Source organism: Sphaerodactylus townsendi, linkage group LG13 (assembly GCF_021028975.2).
Source record: "Sphaerodactylus townsendi isolate TG3544 linkage group LG13, MPM_Stown_v2.3, whole genome shotgun sequence".
Classification (NCBI taxonomy): domain Eukaryota; kingdom Metazoa; phylum Chordata; class Lepidosauria; order Squamata; family Sphaerodactylidae; genus Sphaerodactylus; species Sphaerodactylus townsendi.
The window spans coordinates 46,806,991-46,834,647 of record NC_059437.1 but is presented as its reverse complement, the minus strand read 5'-3'; the positions used below and the strand labels follow the sequence as shown (position 1 = coordinate 46,834,647).

The following is a 27,657-nucleotide window of genomic DNA, read 5'->3' as shown; positions in this document are numbered from 1 at the left end:
GAGCAGGTGGGTTCTAATCTGGAGAACCGGATTTGATTCCCCACTCCTCCACCTGGTTCACCAGATAAGCAGAGGCTTATCTAGTGAACCAGATGTTTCCACACTCCTCCATTCCTGCTGGGTGACCTTGGGCTAGTCCAGGGGTAGGGAACCTGCGGCTCTCCAGATGTTCAGGAACTACAATTCCCATCAGCCTCTGTCAGCATGGCCAATTGGCCATGCTGGTAGGGGCTGATGGGAATTGTAGTTCCTGAACATCTGGAGAGCCGCAGGTTCCCTACCCCTGGGCTAGTCACAGTTCACTCAGAGCTCTCTCAGCCCCACCTACCTCTGTTGTGGGCAGAGGAAGGGAAAGGAGCTTATACACCACCTTGAGTCTCCTTACAGGAGAGAAAAGTGGAGTATAAATCCAAACTCCTCCTCCTCTTCTTCTTCTTCCTCTTCTTCTTCCAGACCTTCTGTTAAACGTTTCTTAAAGGGATTGTTGAGACCCTGGATATTGTATACTTCAATTATGTGGGCTCTTCTGCATGTCAGATGGAGATAACAAAAATGAGGATACAAACACAAGAGTTCTTGAAGAGGATGAGATGGGGAAACACTAGTTTTAAAATGACTGTTCCTAGGCAGTGAAAAGTAACACACTGTAAGAAATGACAACACAGGGAAATGTAACTCCTAGTGTTGTAATACCAAAGAAATTTCCCCAAGATAGCGTCACAGCAACCATCAGATCTATGCCTCAGCCAGTAGATGAGTACATTTTCTGGAAAGGAGGAGAGGGTCAGTTTTAATGAGGATGATGTTAAATGCATTGAAAAGCACTTTGTGTTGCTGAGATTTCCTGTTGTAGTTTCTTGCCAGCGTTTAATGGCTGTGTGTTGAGGAAAGACCATCAGGCATGTTCAGTGTTGAATAAATATGTTAATGAAATTCCCAAACGGAGCTGCATGGTCCGTCCCTAAGAAACATTCAAATGGATTGTGGGCAGAGCAGTAGCGACATGACATAGCATGAAACCCTGGTTGCCTCTTGGCTTTCATGGGTTTTAGCCTGCTGTGTCACAGCTCCCACTCTTGGTCCTCACACGGACTTGATGAGAATCAGGTTAAACAGAGGAAGGAAAATTGATACTGATCACAAGTTGGGTATTCTTTGGCAGGCATCTGAATGTCAGGTTTAGGGTCAGAGCATGTCAACTGGGGCCAGCCCGAAACAATTTCAAACCTGGAAAAGAAAATCAGGTAGGGCTTTTGTGACTGGTATTCTCCACCTGAATCTGGCACCAAACATAACATCTCACCCAACCAGCTCATCCCACAATAGGGTTGCCAGTGTTGGGTTGGGAAATACCTGGAGATTTATGGGGTGGACCTTGGGAAGGGTGGGGTTTAGAGAAGGGAGGTATTTCAGCAGGGTAAGTCCACCCTTCCTTTGAAGTAGCAAGTTATCTCCAGAGGCCACCTAAATTTGGCAACCAACACAACCAAATTCAACTCATTAAAGTACAATTGAGCTAAAAGCCACTGTAGTCATACTACAGGGGTGGCCAACCTACGGTGCTCCAGATGTTCATAGAGTACAATTCCCATCAGCCCCTGCCAGCATGGCTGAGCTGGTGGGAATTGTAGCCCATGAACATCTGGAGCACCATAGGTTGGCCACACCTATTCTAGGAGCCACTTGAGTGCCATGCTAGGATGTCCGCAGATGTAGTTTCAAAACCCTTTTTAAATCCCAAACCTCATTGGGTGACTTTAGGTCAGCCACTTTTTGTCAGCCTAACCTACCTCGCAAGATTGTTTTGAGGATTTAAACGGGGAGGGGGGAACATTTTCCTGAGCTTTTTGGAAGAAAGGCAGGATAAAACTGTTGTAGATGGATGTATTAGTCCTGACATTTCTTTTCAGTGTAATGGTTTTGTCCCTGGGATAAGGAAAGAAGTAGCAAAGAATATCATGTTCATGGAGCCCCTCCCTCACCTACAAGTTCCCAGCCAACCTGGCTTGAATGTACGGACTAAAAAACAGAAATCAAATGGTGACCTCCATGGCTGGAATGAATTCTTTAAAGATGTCAGCTTCTGCCAGGGGGACTGTAACTCTCATAAAGATTATAGGATTTTATCTAATTAAAAATACTTCCTTAACCAATTCAGCAGATTTCACAGAGCTTTCATATCTGCTCTTAAGAGCTAATGTGAAAATAGGAGTAAGTAGGCGCAGATGGTCTCTTTGACATAAGAGGAGAGAATGCACAGAAATACGAAGGGCCAGGAAGGCAAGACCTTAGGAAGAAAGAGTGAAATAAATTCACGTTGCCTGAAGGCACTGGAGAATCTCCTCATCTCAAATCTCAGATGTCTCACTGAAGCCCTTTCTGCATGGGCCAATAAACACGTGTGAAAGGCGGGCTACACGAACCCATCCTCACCCCGGACCCGTTCGCATGGACGCATGGGTTTTTTGGGAGGCCGTCCCTCCCTCCGAAGGGCAGGCACAACTGACCCCCAGGAGCAAACATCCCTTTGTCCCTGCATGGCTCCACAGATGGATTCTCTTGTTGGATCTCAGCCACCTAACACGCCTCACAAGTTCGCTCAGCCATGACTGTGAGGTGCGTTAAAATGAAAGAATCACACGTAACATGTTTCTTGAAAAACCCTGGTTGCGTGGGGAAATGTTGAGCAGACTCGCTTTAGGAGTGGGATCCGTGTGGAGTCCCCCCCCCCCAACCCGGGTTCTATCCTGCCCATAAATCATGTTTATTGGCCTGTGCATAAAAAGCTTGAGTAACGGTATACAAGCTTCTTCTATCAATAGCCAACACTACATAACAAATACTTGCCATTTCTGGTTTCACTTTTGACTAGAGATTGAACCTTCTTAGCTGAGGTAAGACATAGCAATAAGCTGCCCCCCTCATGGGAAAGATGAGCCCTCTCTATTGGGCTCCCTCAAGCCTCCACCTGACCTTGATATCAAAAACCAAGGTGCCATTGATTGATTGATTGATTGATTGATTGATTGATTGATTGATTGATTGATTGATTGATTGATTGATTGATTGATTGATTGATTGATTGATTGTCTATCTTTTAAAGCCCTCTGGGGAAGAGGCGGCCTAGAAATTTAAAATATAAATAAAATAAATATAAAATAAAATAAAGAGGCATTTTGGATTATAGACGGCGGAGAAGACAACTAAAAGTTGATTAAAGAAATTAAAGGGCCATGAATGAAAATCAGATGTTAGCCAGAACTATGGAAGATAAACCATCTTTTTTATTGTGAGAGAAAGGGAAGGGAAAAGAGCCAAGATTTGAAGTTAGATGAGTCACATAATGGAAGATGAGTAGTTTGTATTGTGGACAGTTGGGGACTCTATCAATTTGTTTGCTTGGCTGTGTAACGGGCCCTTTTTTCATTTTGAGTAAGGGCACCCACCAACTGTGTGAGACCAGGGGATTACTTACTAAAGACACCCGACTACCAGACTTCACCACTGATACGAATGCAATTTCTTTTTTTAAATTATCCCACCGTTTTAGCAATTCAGATATCCAAGCAATTACACGGCAAGGAATCTTGACACATGGAAAACTGATCATCCGTGTTGGCTCGGTGTGTATTTTGGGTAGTGGGGGGAAGGGGGGCAGGAGAATAAAAGGAAAAAAGGTCGAGTCCTCGCCGGTGCCCCAAGTTCATACTAAGGATGTGCTTCATTTCATTCTGCATTTTAGTCATTTACTTAAATTTCCCAGGAGCAGCGTATGGCTCATGAACCACAGCCTGACCATCTCTCTCTTTCTCTTTGTTCACTCATCCATCTATCCATTATTCAATCTTCAGACTTTTTTCTTTTCATTGGGGGTTGGGAAAAACCCCTTCTTTTAGTACTGCGCGAGCCTTAGATTTTCGGCTGTTTTTGCAGATTGCCTTTTTTTCCCTTTTCCTCCCCCACTTCATTTCCCCCACTATTCTTTTATTAAAAGCTCCGGAGGGCACGGGAGCATCCGCCAGCCGTGCCCTGTAGTAAATCAAAAGCTGGCACTGATCTTGTAAAGGAGAAATGGCATTGGCTTTCACAGCGGGGGGGGGGGGACTTTGTGTGGAGAAGTCATTTCTCTGACAACTGGTGGCTTTTATATCTCCCTCATGGAGAGACGCATCTCCAGAAATGAGCCGTTTTTAAGCGTTGTCTGATGAATAAAAAGATATCATTCCGCATTATATTTTGACCTGTGCAAGGATTCAGGAATATCTCTCTCTCTCTCTCTCTCTCTCTCTCTCTCTCTCTCTCTCTCTCTCTCTCTCTCTTTCTCTCTCTCTCTCTCTCTCTCTCACACACACACACACACACACACACACACACCCCAAAGGAACCCCTCCCCCTTTTTTTTAAGGCATAGAAGATCTGCTTGCCAAATCCTAGCAATGATTTTCCAGTTGCTGGGTTTTCTTCCTCGCTTCAATCCCTCGCCCTGCCTTGCTCCCCAGTCCTTTTTGCAGTTGTTCAGCCTCCTAATATTTCTGCCTGAACTCTTTCACGACAGAAGCAAATTAAAATTACACCGTGGTTTTTAGGTCTCTGTTCCCCGATTCCTGCTTGTCATGTCATGAACTTCTCCGGAGCGGTGAAATGGCAGCCCGTCTCCCAGAGAGCTCCAGACAGATTTCCAAAGTTGTCTTGTTAACAGCTTGTCAGAAACCTACATTTCAGTCTCGCTGAGTTTATATCATGCAAAGAGAGGGAGAAGTTGCCGGAAATTATGATTTTTACAGGTTCTGACATTTTTTTTCTAAAGAACTGGAGTGCTCAAGGCTGTTCTTTCTCAACTCCCCCCCCCCCACACCCCCGTCCGCCTGCTTCCCTTAACAGGCTGTGCTGTTTGGGGGTAATATTCCGCGTTTGCAGCAACTGAACATCAGAGTAACATTCAGTTTTTCTCCCTTTAAACATGTTCTTTGAATTATTTAAGGTGTTTTGATGTAGGCTAGAATTTGTAACAAAGTCCTCCAGCTTTTATCCTAACAAAAAAAATATCAAAAAGGTTGGATTTTTTCCCCCTCAGTTGCTTTTCTGTCTTCTCTTTACCCCCCCCCCCGCACGCCCCCCCCCTCGTCCTTTCCTCCTCCTCATTTTGCTCCCTTCTCTTTCTGCTTTTAATAGATCCTAGGTTGGAGCGTCAGGGGACTTCCTTTTATGTTGTACGGCATGAAATGACTTAGTCAGGGCCTTCCTGATTAATTTATGAAGACTAAGGAAGAGAGGAGACGCAAGAGGGGGTTGGCAGGGGGGCTGGGGAATAAAGCAACCCCCAGAGAATTGACCCTAAGCTGTAGCAAATGAACTCGGTTTTGCGGAATGAAAAGAGACTTTTAAATAGTATTTTTAAAGTATTGGCTCCTTGACCCACTGAGGCAGCTTAGCCTATGAGGAGGCCGCAGGTTGGGGCAGCCGGTGGTGGTGGGGTAGGATTTGTGCGCCCCCGCAAAGCTGGTGGAAGAGGAAATCCCAGGCCTTTTTTTTGTACATTTGAGAATTAATGTGCTCCTGGAGGGGGGAGCCTGAGAGCATTCATTTCCCTCCCAGATACACAGCAACACTTGCTTCTCTCTGCTTTCACATGACAGCTGTTGGTCACTTAACAAAATGTCCTCCGCAACGGGGCTCCCCTCAGACCACGCCAGCCCGTGCCAATATTACGACGCATCATTGCCTCTCAAAATTAGTTATAGCGCTCTGGGCTACCGTCGCTAATGCTCTTGCAAGATGCTTCCCACTCCCGTACAGAAAGAGTGTCGTGGTGCGGCGTGACCTCCCTTTCTCAGCCAAATGCTGAGCAGAAGAAGAAGAAGAGGGGGTGGAGAAACGAGGGAAAGAAATTGCAGCCCGGAGGCTCAGTCTGTTTCTTACCGCTTTACCCCCCCTCCCTATGCAACCCCCCTTAGCATTTGGAAGCCAGAGCTGGTCTAGCCGTGGGGCCCCTGGACTCATTTCATCAAGCTGTCGAAGAGCTAGTGGAGCTAAGAGGACTCTCTCCTGCCTGGGGCAAGTTCAAGTCAACATTCGATTTCCTCTTTTCTTCCTTCATGCCCCCCCCCCCCCACGCTTGCCCACCTCTTGGCCATTTTCTGTGCATCTCCCTGAGCTGAGGCAGTTCACAGTTTCTTGCCAGCAGGAAAACAGCTTCAGGGGGACCTTATAAAAGGACACAATGGCAAAATTGCTGCAATAAATCTGTTACCCCCTCCGACACTTGGCGGTAGCTTAATGTTTTGGCAGTTTCTTCTGTGCGTACGTCTCAAGTCCCGCTAGTGGGCTTTTCTTCCCGTTTGGCTCATGACGGAACACCTCCTGTGCATCTTCTTAAGCAATGAGGCTGTGGTGCCACATCCCACCCAAACATATACATAACTACTCTTAAACCTTTTGTGTGTGTTTGTTTGCAGGGGATACTGTGACAGGGCATTAGTAAATGGATAGGCTGAGCCATGCCTCATGAGTCACTCCTTTGCCATTAGTTCAGCAGTAGCTCCTGAAGGGGAAAGATTTATATATTACCTTTATGAGCTGCTGAAGGTAACATCCAAAGGGGCAGTTGCAGTGGTGGGATTCAGCAGGTTCGCACCACTTTGGCAGAACCGGTTGTTAAAATGGTGCTTGTAAACAACCAGTTGTGAAATTATTTGAATCCCACCACCGGAACTGGTTGTTAAATTGTTTGTATCCCACCACTGGGCAGTTGTGTTAGTCTGTTACGTCAAAAATGAACAGGAATGAACTTTACAGTCCCACAAAACTTCTTTCCAGCATAAGCTTTCATGGGATACAGGAGCAGCAGTGGCGTAGGAGGTTAAGAGCTCCTGTATCTAATCTGGAGGAACCGGGTTTGATTCCCAGCTCTGCCGCCTGAGCTGTGGAGGCTTATCTGGGGAATTCAGATTAGCCTGTGCACTCCCCCACACGCCAGCTGGGTGACCTTGGGCTAGTCACAGCTTCTCGAAGCTCTCTCAGCCCCACCTACCTCACAGGGTGTTTGTTGTGAGGGGGGAAGGGCAAGGAGATTGTAAGCCCCTTTGAGTCTCCTGCAGGAGAGAAAGGGGGGATATAAATCCAAACTCTTCTTCTCTTCTTCTTCAGAGGAGAAAGCTTGTGCTGAAATAAGCTCTTGTAAGTCTTTAAGATCCTATGGAACTCCAGTTTATTTCTGCAAGTAATGTAGGATTTTTCCAGTATATACGAATTGATGGTGGGTAGAAATGTAAACAAATATACCTTATTCCACAAAAAGAGCTCAGGAGATGTGTGAATTAATCCATCCCATCTGTTTTGCTGCAGCCACGGCAAAAATACACTATGTAGGGGCAGGCAATGGCAAACCACCTCTGTATACTCCTTGCCTTGAAAACCGTGTGGGGTCTCCATAAGTCAGCTGTGGCTTGACAGCGCTTTATACATACATACATACATTGCAAAACACCTTCTCAGCATCACAAACAGGCCATCAGTTTTCTGCAAATCTGACCAAGGTTCATGACTTTAAAGAAGAGGGCAACATATTTCCCATGAGCCTCTTCAGTTGCGGGGAAATGAAATAAATAGTGTGCAAATGCTTGGGCTGTGAACTGTGACATATGGATGTGTGAGGCTGCATCGCCCCAAGCCAGACACGTTGGTGCATCTAGTGTAGTAGCATACAACTAGCAGTGCCACTCTAGGGCCCCTTCCGCACACGCAAAATAATGCGTTTTCAAACCACTTTCACAACAGTTTGCAAGTGGATTTTGCCATTCCGCACAGCTTCAAAGAGCATTGAAAGCAGTTTGAAAGTGCATTATTCTACATGTGCGGAATGAGCCTAGGATAGCAGAGGTGTCCTTTAGGACTTGTAAACTATGGTTTAAGGTTGTATTTTGCCACTGAGCCCGAGTCCCTCCCCAACGTTTAAGCCACTTTGAGTCTGAATTAATGTTTGTATTTCCCTTTTAGACACAGTTGCTCGTAAAACCCTTAGGTCAGAACAATATGGTAAAAAATCAGAAATACTGAACAATTAGAAACTAACAGCTTAAAATGATGTTCAAATGATAGATCTTCTTGACGAGTACAGACACTTCCGAGTTACAGTGAGAAAAAACAACCATGTTTTATTAAGTTGAGTCCTGGGAACGTTTTCCTGTTTGGTATTTTAGATTTCTTGCGCCTGTCCCCTTTTGAAAATTTTAACTTCATTTCAAATCTGTTCTCCAGTCTGCAGCACAACTCGGAGAGGTTAAAATTTCATGCGTGCACAAAGAGCATAAGGAAATCTCAAAGGCATTTCTGGCCCATTTAACTACCTTCTTTAACCATAGGCTTGGTTATCAAGCCTCTTCTAAAGAGGTACTGTCCAGCCTACAGCTTGGAGCTCTATCTCCTGGCAAGATTAGTCTTACTTCCATTAGAAACCAATGCAGATGAGGCCAAATCCACAAAATCTGGTCCGGTTGGGATTTTTCTTCCTTGTTTTTCCCCCCTCCAATTTACATTCCCCTCGCAAGAGTCAGGCTTAAGCTTGTCACTGCCCCAAACTGCTTTACAAAAAAGAAAAAAAAGAAAAACTGGGGCAATTAGGGTTTGCTTTGCAAACATTCTTGGTGGAATTAAGAGGCAATTGGCACAACTGTAGCCAGTAATCCCTTTACAAGCCTTTATGAACACAACACAATAGGCTGTTTACAGATTTACTTATAGACTAGGAGTGTTAACAGGCCTGTAGGAAAATTCAGGTAATTGAGGCTTTTGTCTCAGTGAGCCCCCATAGCTGTCAACGGGTTGCCATTCCTCACATTTCTTTAGCTGTGTATTTTGACAAGGGCTTTTGTCCCATTGACAACAGCTGTGTGGGAGGTGAGGATGTGGAGAGCTTTTTTTTAACACCCCCCCCCCTCCTTAAATTCCTCCATGGTTGACATTCTGTAGGGAAAGGCTGTGTGTGCTAACTTGTTATATGGCTTAAACCTCAGCCTGAGGCGTGTTTTTTTTCATGATGTTCTTTCTGTACATTTAGGCCTGCATTTCAAACTAGGGATATTTCTTCCCACATTAAGAGGAAAAGGTGCTTCTATGTTCAGAATGTCCCCATTTTGGGTTGAAAGTTAGTTATACCTTGTCTCAGAGAGAGATAGATGCTCAGTTGTGACCAAAAGCCCCTCTTCGTCCTATGGAATGTTCCTCTTATAGGTCTGCTCCTGAATAGCCACGCCCATAGTGGGGCATTCCACAGGAAGAAGAGGGGTATTTGGTCACAATTGAGCTTCTATCTTTGAGTGAGACAAGGTATGGTTGGTTAAAAGTTTATTGTATACGGACTGTAGGCCTTCACAGTACAAGTGCTGAGCAATAAAATGTTAGTTACACTCAGATTAAAACAGTATACAACACAAGTCTAAAAGATAAAATCATGAGGTTGACCTGGAATGGTAAAGATGTTGCAGCTCCATATCTTGAAATCTCATTATAAGAACCTAGTCAAAAGAAAGAAATCTGATCATGCTAAACAGCTTTGGAAAAAATTAAATCAGGCAGTGAAGGAGAAGAAGGAGTCCCATTTCTGGGATCTTGATTCCTCTGGGGCAGGGAGATCTCTTCAGCAGTTTGAAGCCCAAAATTCTGGAAACATTCAGCATGCGTATTTCTCCAAATTTTCGGGACTCCCCCATCCACACTTTCCTTTACAGTAGAAAGTAATCAGACATGTTCCACTGAGCTGGCAAGTTTACTAGTTTGACTTGAAAGTTTATATGCCATAATATCGAAAATGACCGAGTTCACACAATGAAAATCCACTAATGCTGTATTCGCATGTCATGGTGAAGCCAAAGGGTAGCTTGAGCAAATTTGGGTTAGTTGTGATGTCTGATTACAGACGGTCCAACCAGTCGAGGTTTGCTGATGGCACCAAAGCAAGATTTCAAACTACAAAAGCAAGATTTCAAACTACAAAAACCAGAGTTTCTGGACTGATTGTGGTTTGTTGTGAGATCAGAGTTCACAAACCCTTAAATAGTAGTTTCCCTGAAGTTGTAGGGTTGCTTGTGTTCCCAGTTCTATGAAATCCAAGATTTTCAGATTGGTGCGTACTGAAAATGAACACACCTGTGGTGTTTGATGAAAATCCATTGAATTTTACAACTCACTGATTAATTCTGTCTGCACATACTATCACTTGTCCTGTTAGAATTTTGGCATATAATTCTCCTCCCAGATAAGTGGTGATTTTTATATGCTGCTGGAAAATGCTCTGATCCTAAAGAGTGTAAGGAGCCCTATATAAATGCAAGTTAGAAGCAACCTTTGTTGTGTCCTCAAAAATGGCTCTAAGTTGTTTTGCTCATTGTAAATGCCTAAGAAAGCAGAGAACAATCTGTTCTGTTTCCTTAATCAGGAATTCCTATCTAGAATGTTATGGGGATCTCTAAAGGATTATGGGATAGCTTCTCTGAGTTCAATGGGGCTAGAAAGAAAAGCAGAGGAAATCCAGAGTTAATTGCTTCTTCCAGTATTGTTCTGATTGTATCATGCAGACAGCGCAGGAGTGAACTACTTAATGCAGGACCACAAGATGTAATAAATGCATTTGGAAAGTGCCACATCTTTCTTTTCTTTTAACCCTCCCCTTATTTTCTCTGTATGCACAGGTACGTGCAATGTAATCCTGACAAGTGTCTTACTGTCTATCCGTGCATGTATTTGTAAATGTACATAATATTTTTACATTTCCTTGTAACAATATGATTGCAAAGACTTCTTTTTATACCAGTGCCTGTAACCAATGGGTACATTATTAGATAATGTTGTCTAAGAGGTAGGTTTCAGGTGGTAAACTGTGTTAATCTGCAGTAAAAGAGCCAGATTGTCACCCAGTAGCATCTCAGCAGGAAAGGGCAAGGTATAAGTACAATAAAATTAATTGATTGATTGATTACATAAATAAGAAGGACAAGAAAGGTAAGGAAGACCAGCAAGATTTCTGGGCTATAAGCCTGAATTTTGGTCCAATAATCCTTTAGTAGAGTTCCATTTACTTCTAATTTGGAGAACATTCCAATCTGGAGAACTGGGTTTGATTTCTCACTCCTCCACCTATGTGGCGGAGGCTTATCTAGTGAACCAGATGTGTTTCTGCACCCCTGCATTCCTGCTGGGTGACCTCAGGCTTGTCACAGTTCATTCAAAACTCTCTCAGCCCTGCCTACCTCACCAGGTGTCTGTTGTGGGAAGAAGAAGGGAAAGGAGCTTGTAAGCCCCCTTGAGTCTCCTTACAGGAGAGAAAGGTGGGGTATAAATCCAAACTCCTCCTCCTCCTCTTCTTCTAATAATTACTCAAAGACGGGGGTAGGTTTGTTGCAAAGAGGTAAATGAACATAGCAGTACAATACGGGGGGTTTTATGCCATCAAATTGGCTAACAGCGACCCTAAAGAATTTTCAAGGCAAGAAACATTTGTAGATACATTGCCATTGCTTGCTTCTGCATCATGACCCTGCTAGGCTTCTGAGATCTGATGAGATCAAGCCAGCTTGGGAGCAAAATGTAATCAATTGCGTTTCATCTTGACGTTCCTTTGTTTATTCAAGAAAATGTTTAGAATGCAGGGGACTCCACTTTGATGCAGCTTTAAATTTTTTGTTTGTTTTTCAATCAAGAGCCTCGGAAAACATTTCACACATTTGAATTTCAAACCTTAGTAGACTGGTATTGAACCCCCAAGATCTATGTGATCTGAAGAACCAGTAGGCCCCGGCACATAATCGCTTAAGAGATCATGTAAGAAAATTCTAAGAAAACAAGAAGTACTCCACCCATTCCTTGTGAAGCCCAGAACTGACAAACACACCCAGTGACACTGTTTCATCTACCACTGTGAACAGTTGAAGTGGTTTACGGTGTCAATCCAAGCATAGTTACAGCCTTTTAAGCTCTGCATCTTCGGTAAACTTGGAAGGGTGTCACCATAGGCAGCAACTGATGAACTGCTTGTTTTATACTGATAATCTTTTGTCTTTTAATTGTGCGATACTGGATGAGAACATTCAGTAAATAATTAGGTTGCACAATCATTTGGAACTACTGATGATTTTATGAAAAGGAGCTCTTCATTTAAGCCATGCTTTTAATACCAAAACATTTGTCCTAAAATAAATGAGGGAAAAATATGTTTGAAGTGGTCTTTTGGCAAGAATCAGGGTGGGTGTCAAAGACCTGTTCATGTTTCTTTGGGCCACTGGCGCTTTGATGGCAAAATCCAGCATCAACTAATTCATATCTTCTGTCTAAAATATTGCAACTAGAGTAGGAGTTGTCAGTGAGCAGTTGACACAATCTGCTGTAATGTATACCACAGAGAAGATAAGATTCCCTGTTTAATGCAGAACCCCCTGCTGTTTGGAGGTCATTTTCTGCTTGTGCAGAATGGCCCCAATAGTTTCATTTTTTAACATTTTGCAATGGTAATGCCTTCTTATCTCCAACTGGTGAGATCCATTCATCCCTAAACAATCCCAGGTGTCATTATCTGGCGGTATGCACAGCTGAAAACAGAACCACTTCATTTTCAGAGTCAGCAAGTGTGTTGTTCCCTGTAATGCTACTTAAGTGCACATTTTTCCCCTTCTTTTCCGTGGTCATTATCATCTTCCCTAGAAAACATTATCACAACTTTGTGATAGAAGGTTTTTAACTTCACAAGAGCAATCGGCTACAATTTGTAGCCCTTTCCAGCAGAACTTTAGAGAAATCCCACTTTCACCTGGGCTCAGACAGTGGCCTGAAGATATAAAATTTAATGCTGTTGGAGCTTAGCAAGGCTAAATCAGGCTGGAGAGACTGTCTGAGATGCCTGCATACATGTGACCCACCTAAATCCAAATATTCTTTTTATTCTCTAAGCCATAGGTGTCAAACTCACGGCCCTCCAGATGTTATGGACTACAGTTCCCATCATCCCCTGCCAGCATCATGCTGGCAGGGGATGATGGGAACAGTAATCCATAACATCTGGAGGGCCACGAGTTTGACACCTGTGCTCTAAGCTGTCTGCCCTCCTGTTCCCTCTACAGATATTCCATTTGTCGCCTGTTGATAGGTCTGTCTGTCTGTCTGTGGACTATTGAGAGATCTATCTTACGTGTGCTGCCGCAGCCTGGGCAGCAATAAAATTGAAGCCACAAAATTAAATTGTGAAAAACATAAAGTTTCAGTGCGGTCAAACAGAGCTTCATTTGGCGGGGAGAGAAGGCAACAACAGGCACAATGGTGCACTGGCACGCAAGCCGAGTGCACACCAGGCAAGATACAAGGCCAAGCCCGACAGGCCCACTGCACACAGAAAAATACAGAGTTCTTATAGTAATTTTTAGAGGTTACATCATAGATTGAATTATACAATAGTAATAAAGGGCAATCAAGAGCCATCAAGGTTGTTCCTCTGAGACATCTGGGTCCTATCTTTGGTCAGGAAACACCTCTGTAAAGCCGTCTTCTTGATAACGCCAATGTTTGCCTGCTGGCTCTTGTTCATATTCACCTTGACATTCCTCCCTGTATCTGGGGCTCATTCCGCACATGCAGAATAATGCATTTTCAAGCTGCTTTCAGTTCTCTTGGAAGCTGTGCGGAATGGCAAAATCGACTTTCAAACAATTGTGAAAGTGGTTTGAAAACGCATTGTTTTGCGTGTGCGGAAGGGGCCTGATTGTCAATGGGGTATTTCGAAACTACTGATTTGGGAGAGACATGCCCGAGCGGTTTAAACTATTCCTTTGTGATTTTCCCCAAACGAGGAGGAAATTCTTTATCATAATTTCTGTTGTTAGCTGCTGGCTTTCCTGGGTGTGTGTGACAATCACTTGGGGCTACGTCAGAATAAAACTTAAATTCTACAAACATTATATGTCTATCTAAAATCATATTAAAACAAAATCATTTTTATTCATCCCTCTGACTACACATGAATATTCTTATCTTCTTTTAAAACCATTTGAAGAAGAAGAGTTTGGATTTTTATCCCACCTTTCTCTCCTGTCAGGAGACTCAAGGTGGCTTACAAGCTCCTTTCCCTTCCTTTCCCCACAACAGACACCTGGTGAGGTAGGTGAGACTGAGAGAGTTCCGAAGAAATGTGACTAGCCCAGGGGTAGGGAACCTGCGGCTCTCCAGATGTTCAGGAACTACAATTCCCATCAGCCTCTATCAGCATGACCAATTGGCCATGCTGGTAGGGGCTGATGGGAATTGTAGTTCCTGAACATCTGGAGAGCCGCAGGTTCCCTACCCCTGGACTAGCCCAAGGTCACCCAGCAGGAATGTAGGAGTTTGGAAACACATCTGGTTCACCAGATAAGCCTCTGCTAGGGTTGGTCAATACTAAAAAAATTCGGTAAAATTCGGATTTGGGTATTTGGGGGCATAAAATGATTTGTATACCCGAATCCGAATCATAGCTGAATAGGATTATGCCGAAAATTCGGGTAAATCCGAGAAAAATTGAATCCGTTTATTATTTTTTTTTTTTGAATTTTTTGAGTGTTTTACACGTTTTGGCCTGCAGGGGACGCAATTTTAAAGCTAGCTAGCTGACACTAAACTTTCAGAGGATATCATATAGGGACTATCCTGATTCTTTCTCTAAGTTTAGGTGCGGTTGGTTCAGGGGAGCAAAGTTATTGACCCTCCAAAGGGAGTCCCCATCCCCTTATTTGTTTCCAATGGAAGCTAACAGGAGATGGGGCTGGCTACACTTTTTTGAAGGTCGCTAACTTTGGACCCCTGAATCAAACTTCACCAAACAGGGGAGTATCATAAAGGACAGTACTTTTTATGATACCCCTGAAATTTTGGGTGAACAGTAGCTCTAAAAGTGCACCCCTCACAGTCACCCAAAGAAATTTCCCCCAGATTCTGCAATGCTCTGTAGTGGCTGGCTGGCTACGGCTCCATTAAAGCCAATGGGAAATTTCTGTGGGAGAAGACTTTGTGGAGTGCACATTAACTCATTGGTAAACCCACAAAACTTTCAGGGTGTCTTTCAGGAGAGAGTCTCTTTCATGACACCATCTCCAGGCTTGGGTGACCGCTGCTTCCAAGGGGTTCAATCAGTTATATGGGTAGGGTCCATTCTCACTGCTCCCCCATAAGCCAAAGTTCCTCAAGTCCTGGATGGTGTCATTCAGAAAGAACTTCCTCCTTCGAAGATACCCTGAACATTTTGACAATGACTGTACCTTGATAAATGTGCACCCCACCAGCTCCCTCCACCAGAATCCCCATTGACAGCAATGCAGAAGTCACTGCAGAAAAGAATATTGGGCAAATTTTTGGGGTGCCTCGCAGGGGCGCTTTTGTAGACATATCAGCACCAAAATACCAGGGTATCATCAGGTGACTGTCCTGATGACACCCTCCCAAGCTTGGTGCAGTTTGGTTTAGGGGGGGGGCCAAAGCTATGGACCCTCAAAATGGTAGGCACCATCTCCTTAGCTCCCACAATGGGGGATAAGGGGCCCCCTTTGAGGGTCCATAACTTTGGCCCCCCTATAAGCTGCACGCAAACTTGGGGTGTCATCAGAACAGTCTCCTGATGATACCTATTCAGCCGTTACTAGCTTTAAAAAATTCGGTTTCATGTTTCACACGCTCCTGCACATGAAGCCTGCTGGAGGAGTGAGCGGTGAAACCGCAAAACCAGCATTTTAAAGCTAGTGACACCAAACTTTCAGGGTATCATCAGGGGGCTGTCTGATGATACCCCCACAGTTTGGTGCAGTTTGGTTCAGGGGAGCCAAAGTTATGGACTCTCAAAGGTGTAGCCCCCACCATCCTATCAGCTCCCATTGGAAACAATGGGGATAGTTGCACCCTTTTTGAGGGTCCATACCTGAAGCAAACTGCACCAAACGTGGTGGGCAGCTTATCAGGACAGTCACCTGATGATACCCTGATAATTTGGTGCCGATACATCTCAAAATCGTCCCACAGGAACCCACAGAAATTTGCCCAAGATTCTTTGTTCTGCAGTGACTTGGCTGTATTGCTGTCAATGAGGAATTTCTGGTAGAGGGCTGTGAGGTGCACATTTCTGAAGGTATAGTCACAAAACTTTCAAGGAGCATCTTCAGGGAAAGAGTCTCTGGATGACACCATCCAGGTTTGGGGAATTTTGCTTCAGGGGTTTAATTCTATGGGACCCCAAAGGGGTGGGGCCATCTTCCACTGCCCCTGGAAGTAAAGTTCTACAAACCTAGATGGTGTCATCCAGAGACTTTCTCCTGAAGATACCCTGAAACCTGGGTTTACCATGAAAAATGTGCACTCCACAGCCCTCTATCAGAAATTCTATTGACAGCAATGCAGCTAAGTCACTGCAGAACAAAGAATCTCTGGGGAAAAGCCTGCAGGGGTGCATTAATAGATGTATCAGTACCAATATTTCAGTGTATTATCAGGAGACTGTCCTGATGATGCGCAACAGTGCAGTTTGGTTCTGGGGGGGGCCAAAGTTATGGACCCCTCAAAGGGTAGCCCTCATCTCCTTAGTTCCCATTGGAAAGAATGGGGGATAGGGACACCCCTTTTGGGGGTCCGTAACTTTGGCCCCCCTGAACCAAACTGCACCAGACTTGGAGGGTATCATCAGGACAGTCTCCTGATGATACCCTGAAATTTTGGTGCCGATATGTTTAAAAATGCGCCCCTGCAGGCCGAAACGTGAAAAACCACCAAAAAATAAAAACGCAATTCGGCTGGTGATCCGAATCCCATGGATTCGGATTTGTTAGGATTCGGACAGCTGAGATTCGGACCTTGCTCGTCCGAATCCGTCCGAATCAGTGCAGATTCGGTAAAAATCCAGATTCGGACTGTCCGAATCTCCAACCCTAGCCTCTGCCACTCAGGGTGAGGAGTGGGGAATCAAACCCTGTTCTCCAGATTAGAATCCACCTACTCTTAACCACTACACCACACTGGCTCTCTAATGCACTTGAGAGCAGGATTTGACAATTGGTGACAAGCATGAGATTCGCACATCTGTGTTTATCACTCATGCAAAAAGTCAATTAATAGAGAATGATAGGTGAAAGGGGATAGGTAGGAGAAGGGGAGCCCTAACCCCTCCCATTTTCTCAGCAGTCTTTCTCTAGCTGCTTTCACCTACTAGACCAGGAAAAGCAAAAATACCATTTTGTGTACAAACATGCAGTTCCTGCAGATGTATTCCCCACACACAATTTGCATATTGTCCATTAACATGGGGGCGGGATTCACTAAGTAGCTCTCCCTTCATCCCTTGGGATGTCTAGATCACTGCAGCGGCAGCATTCCATATGCTTCCTTTTGCAGAAGCCATGCTGACACTTCTTCAGAGAGGCTTGTTCTTCATTATGCCCCCATACGTTTCTTCTAAGTGCCAAGCAAGGTTTTGAGATATACGCATATTTCAGTATGTTTTGCCATGTTTTTCATGTGCCTTTTTCTTTTCTTTTTTTCCCCTCCCCTCTACAGTGCGACAGCGAGAGTGAAATTGACGATAAGGTAAGAGCAACTATCCCTTTTGTTGGTCTCGTTTTAATCTTCTGGCCTCCCAGAACTTTGGAAATTCCCCAGCAAAGTAAGAAAGCATCCAGAAAAGAATGATCTCTATGATTTGTTTGCACTTTCATTCTCAATGTTATAAATATTAATAGTAGTTCTAACAAAATGCCTTGCATCAGCTTCTCAAGATACCTTCCCAGTTGGGCTTGGTTGCTTTTACAGACGCATGCACCTATTCAAGAGAGCTTGCAGTCTCTAGTACAAAGCCCTTCATTAATATGCCCAAATCCTACGAGTCCTCAAGTACTGTGTTAGCTCTATGGTCACCTTGTTTTGGAGGGAGACTTCCTTCAGGAGCTGCTTGAAAGCCAATGTTTTATTTATACTTATTTCTGAACATGTCAGTTCTGTAATGGGTTTAGAAGATGGACAACCAGGAACTTGTCTTCGTAGATGATGCTGTTACTGTCAGGATAGATTTTGGCTTCGCACATATGTATTTATCACTCAGCAATGATTTTTCTGACCTTTTTGCTTGATACCTGCATTAGTCATTGAGAGGTTACGCTCAGACGTTTCAGATGGAAAGAGAGAGGGGTATGGGTACATAATTCTTGTTTTAACCCAGAAACCCCTCACTCACCCAGTATGTGAGGAGCTTGTGGATGACAGTCGCAACTGAACCTGAATTCGGTGCAAATCTGTGATGCAATCGGTATGCAACCAGTAATCTCAAGTGCATTGGCAATAGCAAACCTAAGGCTTCTTTAGGGGAGAGAACCCCAGCCAGAACAGTTCAAGCCAATAACCCTTCAGATCTAGGCTGGCTTCCTCTGTCTCACCTCAGCTAAGTTATCCCTCTCATAGCATTCATTCTGAGTCTGAAGTGCTGCTCTTTATGAAAACACAAACAATAGAACTGGGTCTCATCAGTATATCAATAAGAGCCCTCTGGGGAAAGGGCAGTATATAAAACATTATTATTATTATTATTATTATTATTATTATTATTATTATTATTATTATTATTATTATTATTAATCGACATAGCAGTCCCCGGTGACAGCAGGATCATTGAAAAAGAACACGAGAATGTCACTGGATACCGCGATTTGAAAATCGAGCTTCAGCGTCTATGGCAGTGGTGGCGAACCTTTGGCACTCCAGATGTTATGGACTACAATTCCCATCAGCCCCTGCCAGCATAGCTAACTGGCCATGCTGGCAGGGGCTGATGGGAATTGTAGTCCACAACATCTGGAGTGCCAAAGGTTCGCCACCACGGGTCTATGGCACAGGTGTCAAACTCATGGCCCTTCAGATGTTATGGACTACAGTTCCCTGCACATGGCTGGCAGGGGATGATGGGAACTGTAGTTCATAACATCTGGAGGGCTGCGAGTTTGACACCTATGGTCTATGGCAGAAGCCAGCTGAGGTCGTCCCAGTGGTACTTGACACGCTGGGCGCCATCCCAAAAACACTAGGGCAGCACTTGAAACAAAATTACCATCTGTCAAATTCAGAAGGCAGCCTTGCTGGGATCCGCACTAATACTACACCGATACATTACAACTTCCTAGGCTTCTGGGTGAGGCTCGAATTGTAATGAGGGCCAACAACCAGCTAAAGCTCTGGCAGCTGTGAAATCTACAACAACAACAACAACAACAACAACAACAACAATAATAATAATAATAATAATAATAATTAATAATAATAATAATAATAGAACTACAAAGACTCTGGCACAAACCAGTAAAGGTGGTCCCAGTGGTGATCGGCACACTGGGTGCAGTGCCTAAAGACCTTGGACGGCACTTAAAAACAATTGGCGCTGACAAAATCACCATATGTCAGCTGCAAAAGGCCACCCTACTCGGCTCTGCACGCATTATTCGTCGATACATCACACAGTCCTAGATGCTTGGGAAGTGTCCGACGTGTGATGTAATACAAAATCCAGCATATTGATCTTGTTTGCTGTGTCTAACTGTTTTTGTATCAATAACAACAACAACAACAGCAACAACAACAGCAACAACAGCAACAACAACAGCAACAACAACAACAACAACAACAACAACAACAACAACAACAATAATAATAATAATAATAATAATAATAATAATAATAATAAATACCCTCCTGATACACAAACTCTCCCAGTTAATATGTGGAGAGCACGAGGGATTGGCAAACTGGCACCTTGCAAAGGCCAGAGGTCAAAGTCTTGGGCAGAGGTGGGGAGGTAGAGCACCCCCTCCCAGTGTCACCCTATGGCACCACCCCATCAGACAGGAGCAAAACATTGCCAAGCAAAGCCCCCCAGTCTCTTCCCACGTAGGGCATTCAGAAGGACGTTATTGTTGGTTTCATTAACAGCTGCCTCGCACAGACCATTTCTCCATCCTCTTTAATTTCATTTGTTATTTGGAAGCACTAAAAACATGGCATAATCATACTTAGATCTTAGTGAGCAGCCAGGAGCCCAGGGTTCTACAAGCTCCAAGTTTTATATTTTGAGAAAAGATTGGGTATAACACACAGAAAATTGGGGCATGCGTGAGTCCCAGCGAAATGAGTGAATACTTAAGGCCTGTTGATTTCAGCAGGAATCGTTCCCATCTTCCTCTGGAAATTGTTCCCTGTATTTCTAGTTGTTGGCTTTGCCGAGGTAGTTTTGAACATGAGACGGCCAAAGATCTGTGAAGGACCCGTGGTTTTCTGGACAGATTTTCTGCCACAACATTTGCTCATGTTAAACAGAGCTTAATGTCTAGCCAAATATTGATGTATCAGAGTAGTGAAATAGGGTAATAAAAGGACGTGGAATGTTTACACATTTCCAAATTTAGATATGGGTCATCCTTCGGCTTGCAGATTTATAAAGGCAATTTTGCTTGATCTTTGCTGAAACCGCAGGAGGTAAAAATACCACAAACGTAGGAAGGTACCCAGGAAGCCTGCTCTAATAAAACAAACTCCCCACCCCCAACACATCTGTTCAGAATCAGAAAAATATGCTTTGCCTTTCATCCTTTCCATGTCCTCTCTCAAAAGGCTTATTGAATGTTGAAACGTGCCCTAAAAGAAACCACCAGTGTGTTTTGATGCACAAGCTACGAGCTGGAATAGCGGATTGAGCAACAGTATTCTATGCAGTGGTGCGAGCTGATTTTTTTTAAACTGCAACAACCAATTTGGAGGGGGGGATTCCTACTTTTATTGGCTGAAGCAAGAGAAGGAGGAGGAGCTTGGAGGTTGGGCCTGGTTCACTTGGTGGCAGACACATCCACTCTGTGCCTTCCTCAAGACCCCTAGCAGCTTGCTCCAGTGCAAATCTGTGGCGTCGCTGCTCAGTTCTATTGCCGAAACCTGCCGAAATTCTTAATTACTTGGTTACTTGCCTAGCTTGTAATGCTTGGATGTGGTACAAACCTAATGTTATTCCTCTGAGATGTTCTCCCGTGGCCCATAATGTAAAATGAGATTATTCACATGTGCGGAATATATTTTGATTTTAAGTTTTTACATGAGTCATGGACACTATTGCCAACTCAGTCGGAGCTGAGGAAATATCTAAAAGAGCTTTTTTAAAAAAAGACTTTCAGGGCAGGCGGGCAAGACTAGAGGAGGTTCAGAACCTTGGGGAAAAATAAGACGTGCGGCCCTTGAGTATCTCCAAGCAAGTGCTAAGAAACTTCCCAAGCCAGGCTCTGTTTCCTTTTTCAAATAGTTCTAATTAAATTCTGCCATTGTTTGTCTCTGCTGCAGGAGTCCCTAACCTTTTCAAGCCTGTGGGCATGTTTGGGCACAACACGGTGGATGTAGCAACAAAATGGCGGCCGCAAAATGATTGCCACAGCTTAACTTCAATAGCACAGTGTAGATCTTTGTGCTGTGGTGGCAGCTGCTGTCAAAGCAGCATTAAAAAAAACCTGCACGTCCAATTTAATTTTCAGCATTCAGTCAGAAGCCTTCCTGGGCAAAAACCTTACCTGGCCCCACCCACTTCCTTAAGAACACTTGGCATGTGCCATGTCTCCCACGGGCATCACACCGGAGACCCCTGATTTACTGATTATTTTTACCTTATTATCTTGCTCTGATGAGGCAAAACATGTTTCTCCCTCATGTCTCAGTGTCAAATGCATATTACGCATGACAGCAGATGCAGAGAGCTCATGGGGACATGTGGGGTCACATGTCCCCGGGCGCACGCCAGCTGGTCACGTGAGGGCGCAGAATCGCCCCCACACCCCTCCTCTCGGCCCCACCCTGCCAGGCTGTTCCGGCGGAGCCTCCACTGGCTGAAGGAGCAGCCGGGTGGGGCAGGGCTGAGGGGTGGCCAGCAGGGGCCCAGCTAGGTAAGTGGGGCACAGAGGGCCACGGGGGCGGGGGGGCGCCTGGAGCAGGTTTTGTCCCGGGCACCATCCCCCCCCCCCCGCACATGCCTCTGCATCACAGTTGTTGGTGCGCAAGTGTTTGCAGTGGGCAGACCATTCCACAAACCCCTGCGGTCTCCCAAGCCAGTACACAAATTCTTTCTTCAAAAGCTTGCTGCTTTTGCAACATTGTGCGAGCGGCTGATCTCCAGCACGGCTCAAGTCGTTCAGCTCAAAACATTTGTCTCTGTCTTTGTGTCTCTCCATGCAGTTCCGTGCAGTGTATCTTTCAGGTTTCTACCTGGCCCTATCTAGATTGATGATAACCAAGCATGGTGCTACACGGCAAACAACGTGGAACTCAATTCTCCCGTATTATTTCTGACACGGAATCACAGTATTTTCTAGCGTTTGCCCAATCAAAGAAGGCAAAAAGGCAGTCATTTAGAAAAAGTACTTAAAAGATCTGCCAGTCAACGCTCAGATGAAGTTGTAAGTGGCATGTAGTTTTAGTATACAACTATGCTATTAATGATTATCTTAAATTACAGCGGCTAGGCCCGAGTAGCAGCATTCCGTAGGAGACTGACGTTTGCTAGATTAGGTTTGACTTCACCTTGTAGTGAAGAAATTGAATTCTGAGCAACAACATTGATTAGCTTTCAGAATGTGGAATCTGAGGTTACCTTCAGAGGAAGCTGGATTGCATTTGGCTGGGTAACCTAACTGTCTTTCTCAGGAAAGGAAAGACTATTATATCATTCTGCACAGACGATATAAATACTGCAGCGGGGCTGGAACTGCGGTGCTCCATTTTAACGTACGACCTGAGCAAAACAAGCCTTTGTTTAAAAAAAAAAAATGAGAAAGAGACAATTTAACTGTGACTTCCCTATATATGTCCCCTTTTTATCAGTCAGCATGAGGCACTGGCTTCATTCTCTGCCTCTAAGTCAGACTGGACGTCATGACGTTGAAAACAAATGTAGGCATTTGTAGGTGTAGGCCAGTGGTGGCGAACCTATGGCACGGGTGCCAGAGGTGGCACTCAGAGCCTTCTTTGTGGGCACACAAGTTGCCAGTTGGGCATAGCGCCAAGGGGGCAAGGGGTGGTGATGTACTGGGTGCGCGCCCCTTCGGGGGTGTGGTGAGGGTGTTTTGGGGTGGGGCAGGGGTGTTTCGGGACATTCTGAGGGCATTCCAGGGCAGGGCAGGGGCGTAGCACAGGGCGCACGCATGCCCCAGGTGCAGTTTCCCCTCGCTCTGCCCCTGGCACTCAGTCTCTAAAAGGTTCGCCATCACTGGTGTAGGCCAAAGAAGAGAGTAGGCCAAAGTAGAGAGAAATCTCTCCCTTGTGGGTCTGACACTTGCTCCAGGTCCTAGCTTCAAATCCTGGGTACATCAACGTGTAGCAAGGTGGTGCTGACATTTTGTATCACAAGGTAGTTGTTGTGGCTCTTGGAAAGTAAGTATCTGAGACCTGATGCTTACAAAGGCTGAAACCAACCAGGGGATATATGTCTCAGAACCCTAACTATTCCATAGTTGATGCTCTCATCATTCTTTCTGTATTTTGCTAATTTTCTGTAAAGTCTTGAAACTATCATACAATATTAAAAGGAACTATCATGCAATTTAGGAATACTGAACAGGGTTCGAGCCCTCCAGATTTTATGGATTACAGTTCCATCATCCCTTGCCAGCATGATGGGAACTGTAGTCCATAACATCTGGAGGGCCGCAAGTTTGACACCTGTGGGTTAGACTAATCTAGTGCTTAGATCCCCCCTGCCCCAGCTAACGGTGTTGAATCTTTTTAGGAGAGCCACACTGTTGTTGTTGTTGTTGTTGTTGTTGTTGTTGTTGTTGTTGTTGTTGTTGTTTATCCTCCTCCTCCTCCTCCTCCTTCTTATAGCTAAGCTTTTCTATTTGGAAAGAACCAAGTTTCACCCCAATGCCAGAATCCATTGATAGCCAAGGTTGGGTAGGGTTTAGATTTGGCTTGGGGTATTGTGTTTATTAAAGACTATGAAATGCAACACTGTTGTCATGGTGTTTGAATTATGTTTTAAGGGTTATGAACATTTATAAATGAGGGCTTTTAAATTTCAAAAGCAACTACACTCTAATGGCACCTTAAAGACCGGCAAGATCTTTAAAGTGCCATGGGACTTTTGTTTTGTTGTGCTACAATAGTTTAACAGGCCTACCCTACTGAAACTTTAAGTTTCACACATGGTTAGGAAAATATTTTCATCCCACCCATTTTCCTTGATAAATTTCCTGGGTTTCCTTTTTCTTTGAAACCATTGATCTCCAAACAAGGGTCATTTTTAGCAGCCATGTTTCTGTCAATTTTTGCATATATGGTTGGGCAGGGGAGGGGCGGATGACTGCCGCTTGTTTCAGGGCTTGGAGAATCCATAAAAGAAACCTGAACGTTTGAAACCCGCCAGAAATCTCACACAATCAGATAACATCCCTACTGGTGGGGGTGAGGGATTTTGTAGTTTACTTTTTTGTGCCGGAGAAGAAACAAAGATGAGGGAAACAGACATAAGTGATATTCGGCTATCGTTCACACTGTGCAGCTATGGTGGTGGCGTAACTCTGACAGCCCATAAACATTGCTACTGAAAATATATACTTCTTTTACTAGCTACAACAGCAATAACAGATAGCAATTACCCTTAATTTTCAGGAACTATAAAGTCTCCATTAATTCAAGATTTATGTAGTTATAGCATTTAGCACAGGAATAACACCACAGAGAATTGGTTTATACACATGTAATGAGAAAGCTTATGGCATTCTTTAGTGAACATTAACATAATAGAGTAATATAAACCATCAACAGTTCCTCTTATTGTCTCTTACCTGCTTTAGCGTTGGGATGAAAAGTGGCGAGCAGATTGGTAATGCGCTCCGTTAAATGGCGTTCTGCAAAAAGCCAAAAGTCAAGTTGCATAAAATGAGGGGATGAGTAATTCCTCTTTGTCGTTATTCCAAAATGTTGCTCAGACTTTTTTTTGGCTAATAACAATGTTTGGAACCATATTAACTATAAAATGTGTGTGTGGTTGGGGGGCGGGGGAACCTATTACCTTCTTTCAGTGTAATTCCCTGTTCGTGTTCTTTCATTCTTGGACTCCCAACTGCTGCGAGTGAAATTATGGGTTGTCAGTTTAATTGTATGGACCCAGAGCAGGAGCGAGCTGCACAAATCAAGGGTTAGATATCGGGCGTTTCTTCATTTACTAAATAAGACATCGGGGAGGGGAGGACAAGGGTGCAAACGACATTGCATTTCTGCGTTAATTAAATGTTCACTGTGTGTTGACGCTGTGGTTTGAGTTTGTGTTCTAATGATGGCAGAAGAACGCTTAAAAACTCAAGTACTCCGTGGAAAGGGAGAGAAGTGACACGTGATTTTTACAGGGCCTTTCCTCTGGGGCCATCATTAAGCCCAAACTGCACGCCGAGCGGGTCATCGGAGATCTGATCTCCCAACATTTAAGACTTGAAAGCAACAGCAGGGAAGGTGGTGAGCCATGATTCTTTTCCCTCATGGGTTACTCCAATTGAAAGAATCATTGTCCCCACCTCCCACTGTCAGCCATGCTGAGGAAAAGGAGGAAACCCATTTTCATAGTGGCATTTTGGGTAACATATCTATCCCACACTTCTTTCCAAACATCTCAAAGCAGTACAAATATTTAGCCCCTCCTCCATTTTGCCCTCTCAACCATTCTATCAGGTAAGTTAGGAGGAAAGAGACAGAGGGGTGATTTCCGCACAGCAGAAATAAAATGTCTCGAGGATGTTTTGAAAAGCATTTTGGGGAAGAAGTTTGCACAGCTCTCCCCCCCCCCCCCCCCAACATCTTTAGTTGCTAGTGGTCCATTTGGAAAAGACAGAAGAATTCCAGCCAGGAGTTGCATCACCAAGGAAATGACTAAAGGGATTGGGAATAAAGACATCAAGGGACAGGATCAGGGGACTATGATACAAGGTTATAAAAAGTAATCATGGTTTGGAGAAGGCAAACGGAGATAATCTTTTCTGGTCTCCTTCCCAACACTAAAACTCAGGGACACTCAGTAAAGTTAAAACGGTAGATTAAGGGCAAATTTAGGGCAATTAACTTGCAGATCTCATTGCCACTAGATAAAGTGAAGCTGCTCGTTTATGTCTTTGGAGAAGATCTAGAAAATGTATAGAGGAAAGTTCCATCAATGGTAGTTAGCCATGATGACCAACTGGAGCCTCTATAGGAGCAGCAGTGGCGTAGGAGGTTAAGAGCTCCTGTATCTAATCTGGAGGAACCGGGTTTGATTCTCCGCTGTGCCGCCCGAGCTGTGGAGGCTTATCTGGGGAATTCAGATTAGCCTGTACACTCCCACACACACCAGCTGGGTGACCTTGGGCTAGTCACAGCTTCTCGGAGCTCTCTCAGCCCCACCTACCTCACAGGGTGTTTGTTGTGGAGAGGAGGAAGGGCAAGGAGATTCTAAGCCCCTTTGAGTCTCCTACAGGAGAGAAAGGGTAGATATAAATCCTAACTCCTCCTCCTCCTCCTCCTCCTCCTCCTCCTCTTCTTCTTCTTCTTCTTCTTCTTCTTCTTCTTCTTCTTCTTCTTCTTCTTCTTGTATATCAAGAGGCTGATTAAAGGAGCTTTAACTCTGGGAATCATATTTCCCCAAAATCTTGTTGCTCTCTTAAGGGGCTACTGGACCCAAATCCAGCTCTTCTACTGCAGACCAAAATGGCTTTCCTCTGAAACTATCCACATCAAGAGGTATTTTTTTCTGAGTATCAGTTTCTGAGAGTCAATAGCATAAGAAAGCTTTATTCTCCACGTCCTGCTTTGTGGTCCTTTTACAGGCATCAGATAGGACACTGTGAGAAAGAGGAATTTGGACTGGACATACCTTTGGTCTAGTCTAGGAAATCTCATCTTACATTTATGGTCAGATGGTGCTCCCGTTATCATAGCAAAGATTGTGAAGTGCACGCTATGCAATCTCTGTGTCTCCCAAGCACTTTGGCGAAGATTTCCTGTTCTCTGGACTCTCTGCCTCTGCTAGAATGTGTGTTTTGGTTTTAGTGCCTTTATGGCGACACAAAGGAAGAAATCACACACGGTTCAGGTATGTGATCCTCCTGAATGCGGCAGACTCGCTGGCTCCTCTGGCTTAAAAAGTTGAGAACCCAGAGACATTAACTGAAAGAAAGAACGACAAAAAAAGTTAGAAAAGCTGAGAACTCTTTAATGCCTGGATAAAGGTGGTTAGTTTAATGGAGGGAGCCCTTGGGTTGACAGATGTGGCAATGTGTCATTACTGAAAGCAAATCTGTTTTCTATAGTGCACGGTTACGGTAATAATGTTTAGAATCGCACCAGGGGGCAATTTTTTTAAAAAAGGACTGTAAACAGAATTAACCATGTTACCGTAATTACTGGAAATGGATAATTTACGATCTGGAGATGGACTCGTTTGGACAGCGTGTGGTCGAGTGGGCAAATGCCAGAACAGCCCTGGTGGTCTTGATTGAAGTAAAACTGTGCTTCTAGGTCAGAACATATGTTTGGCACCTCGGAGACCTCCATTCCTTGGCAACTCCACTTCATGGATCTTGGAAAAGGGGAGCTGAGAGAGAAGTGGATGGGATAGAGCTGCTGGTCTAATTC

The 27,657-nt window shown here is 44.3% G+C and overlaps 1 protein-coding gene across 15 annotated transcripts in view; it reads left to right on the top strand.

The window, feature by feature from the left end:
* FBRSL1 (fibrosin like 1) overlaps positions 1-27,657 on the top strand; it is an 839,253-nt gene that overhangs the window by 517,303 nt on the left and 294,293 nt on the right. For all 15 annotated transcript variants that reach the window (XM_048514425.1, XM_048514427.1, XM_048514435.1 and 12 more), the window contains one exon: positions 17,548-17,577. In XM_048514425.1, coding sequence (XP_048370382.1) covers positions 17,548-17,577 — 30 coding nt within the window. The remainder of the gene's footprint in view (positions 1-17,547; positions 17,578-27,657) is intronic.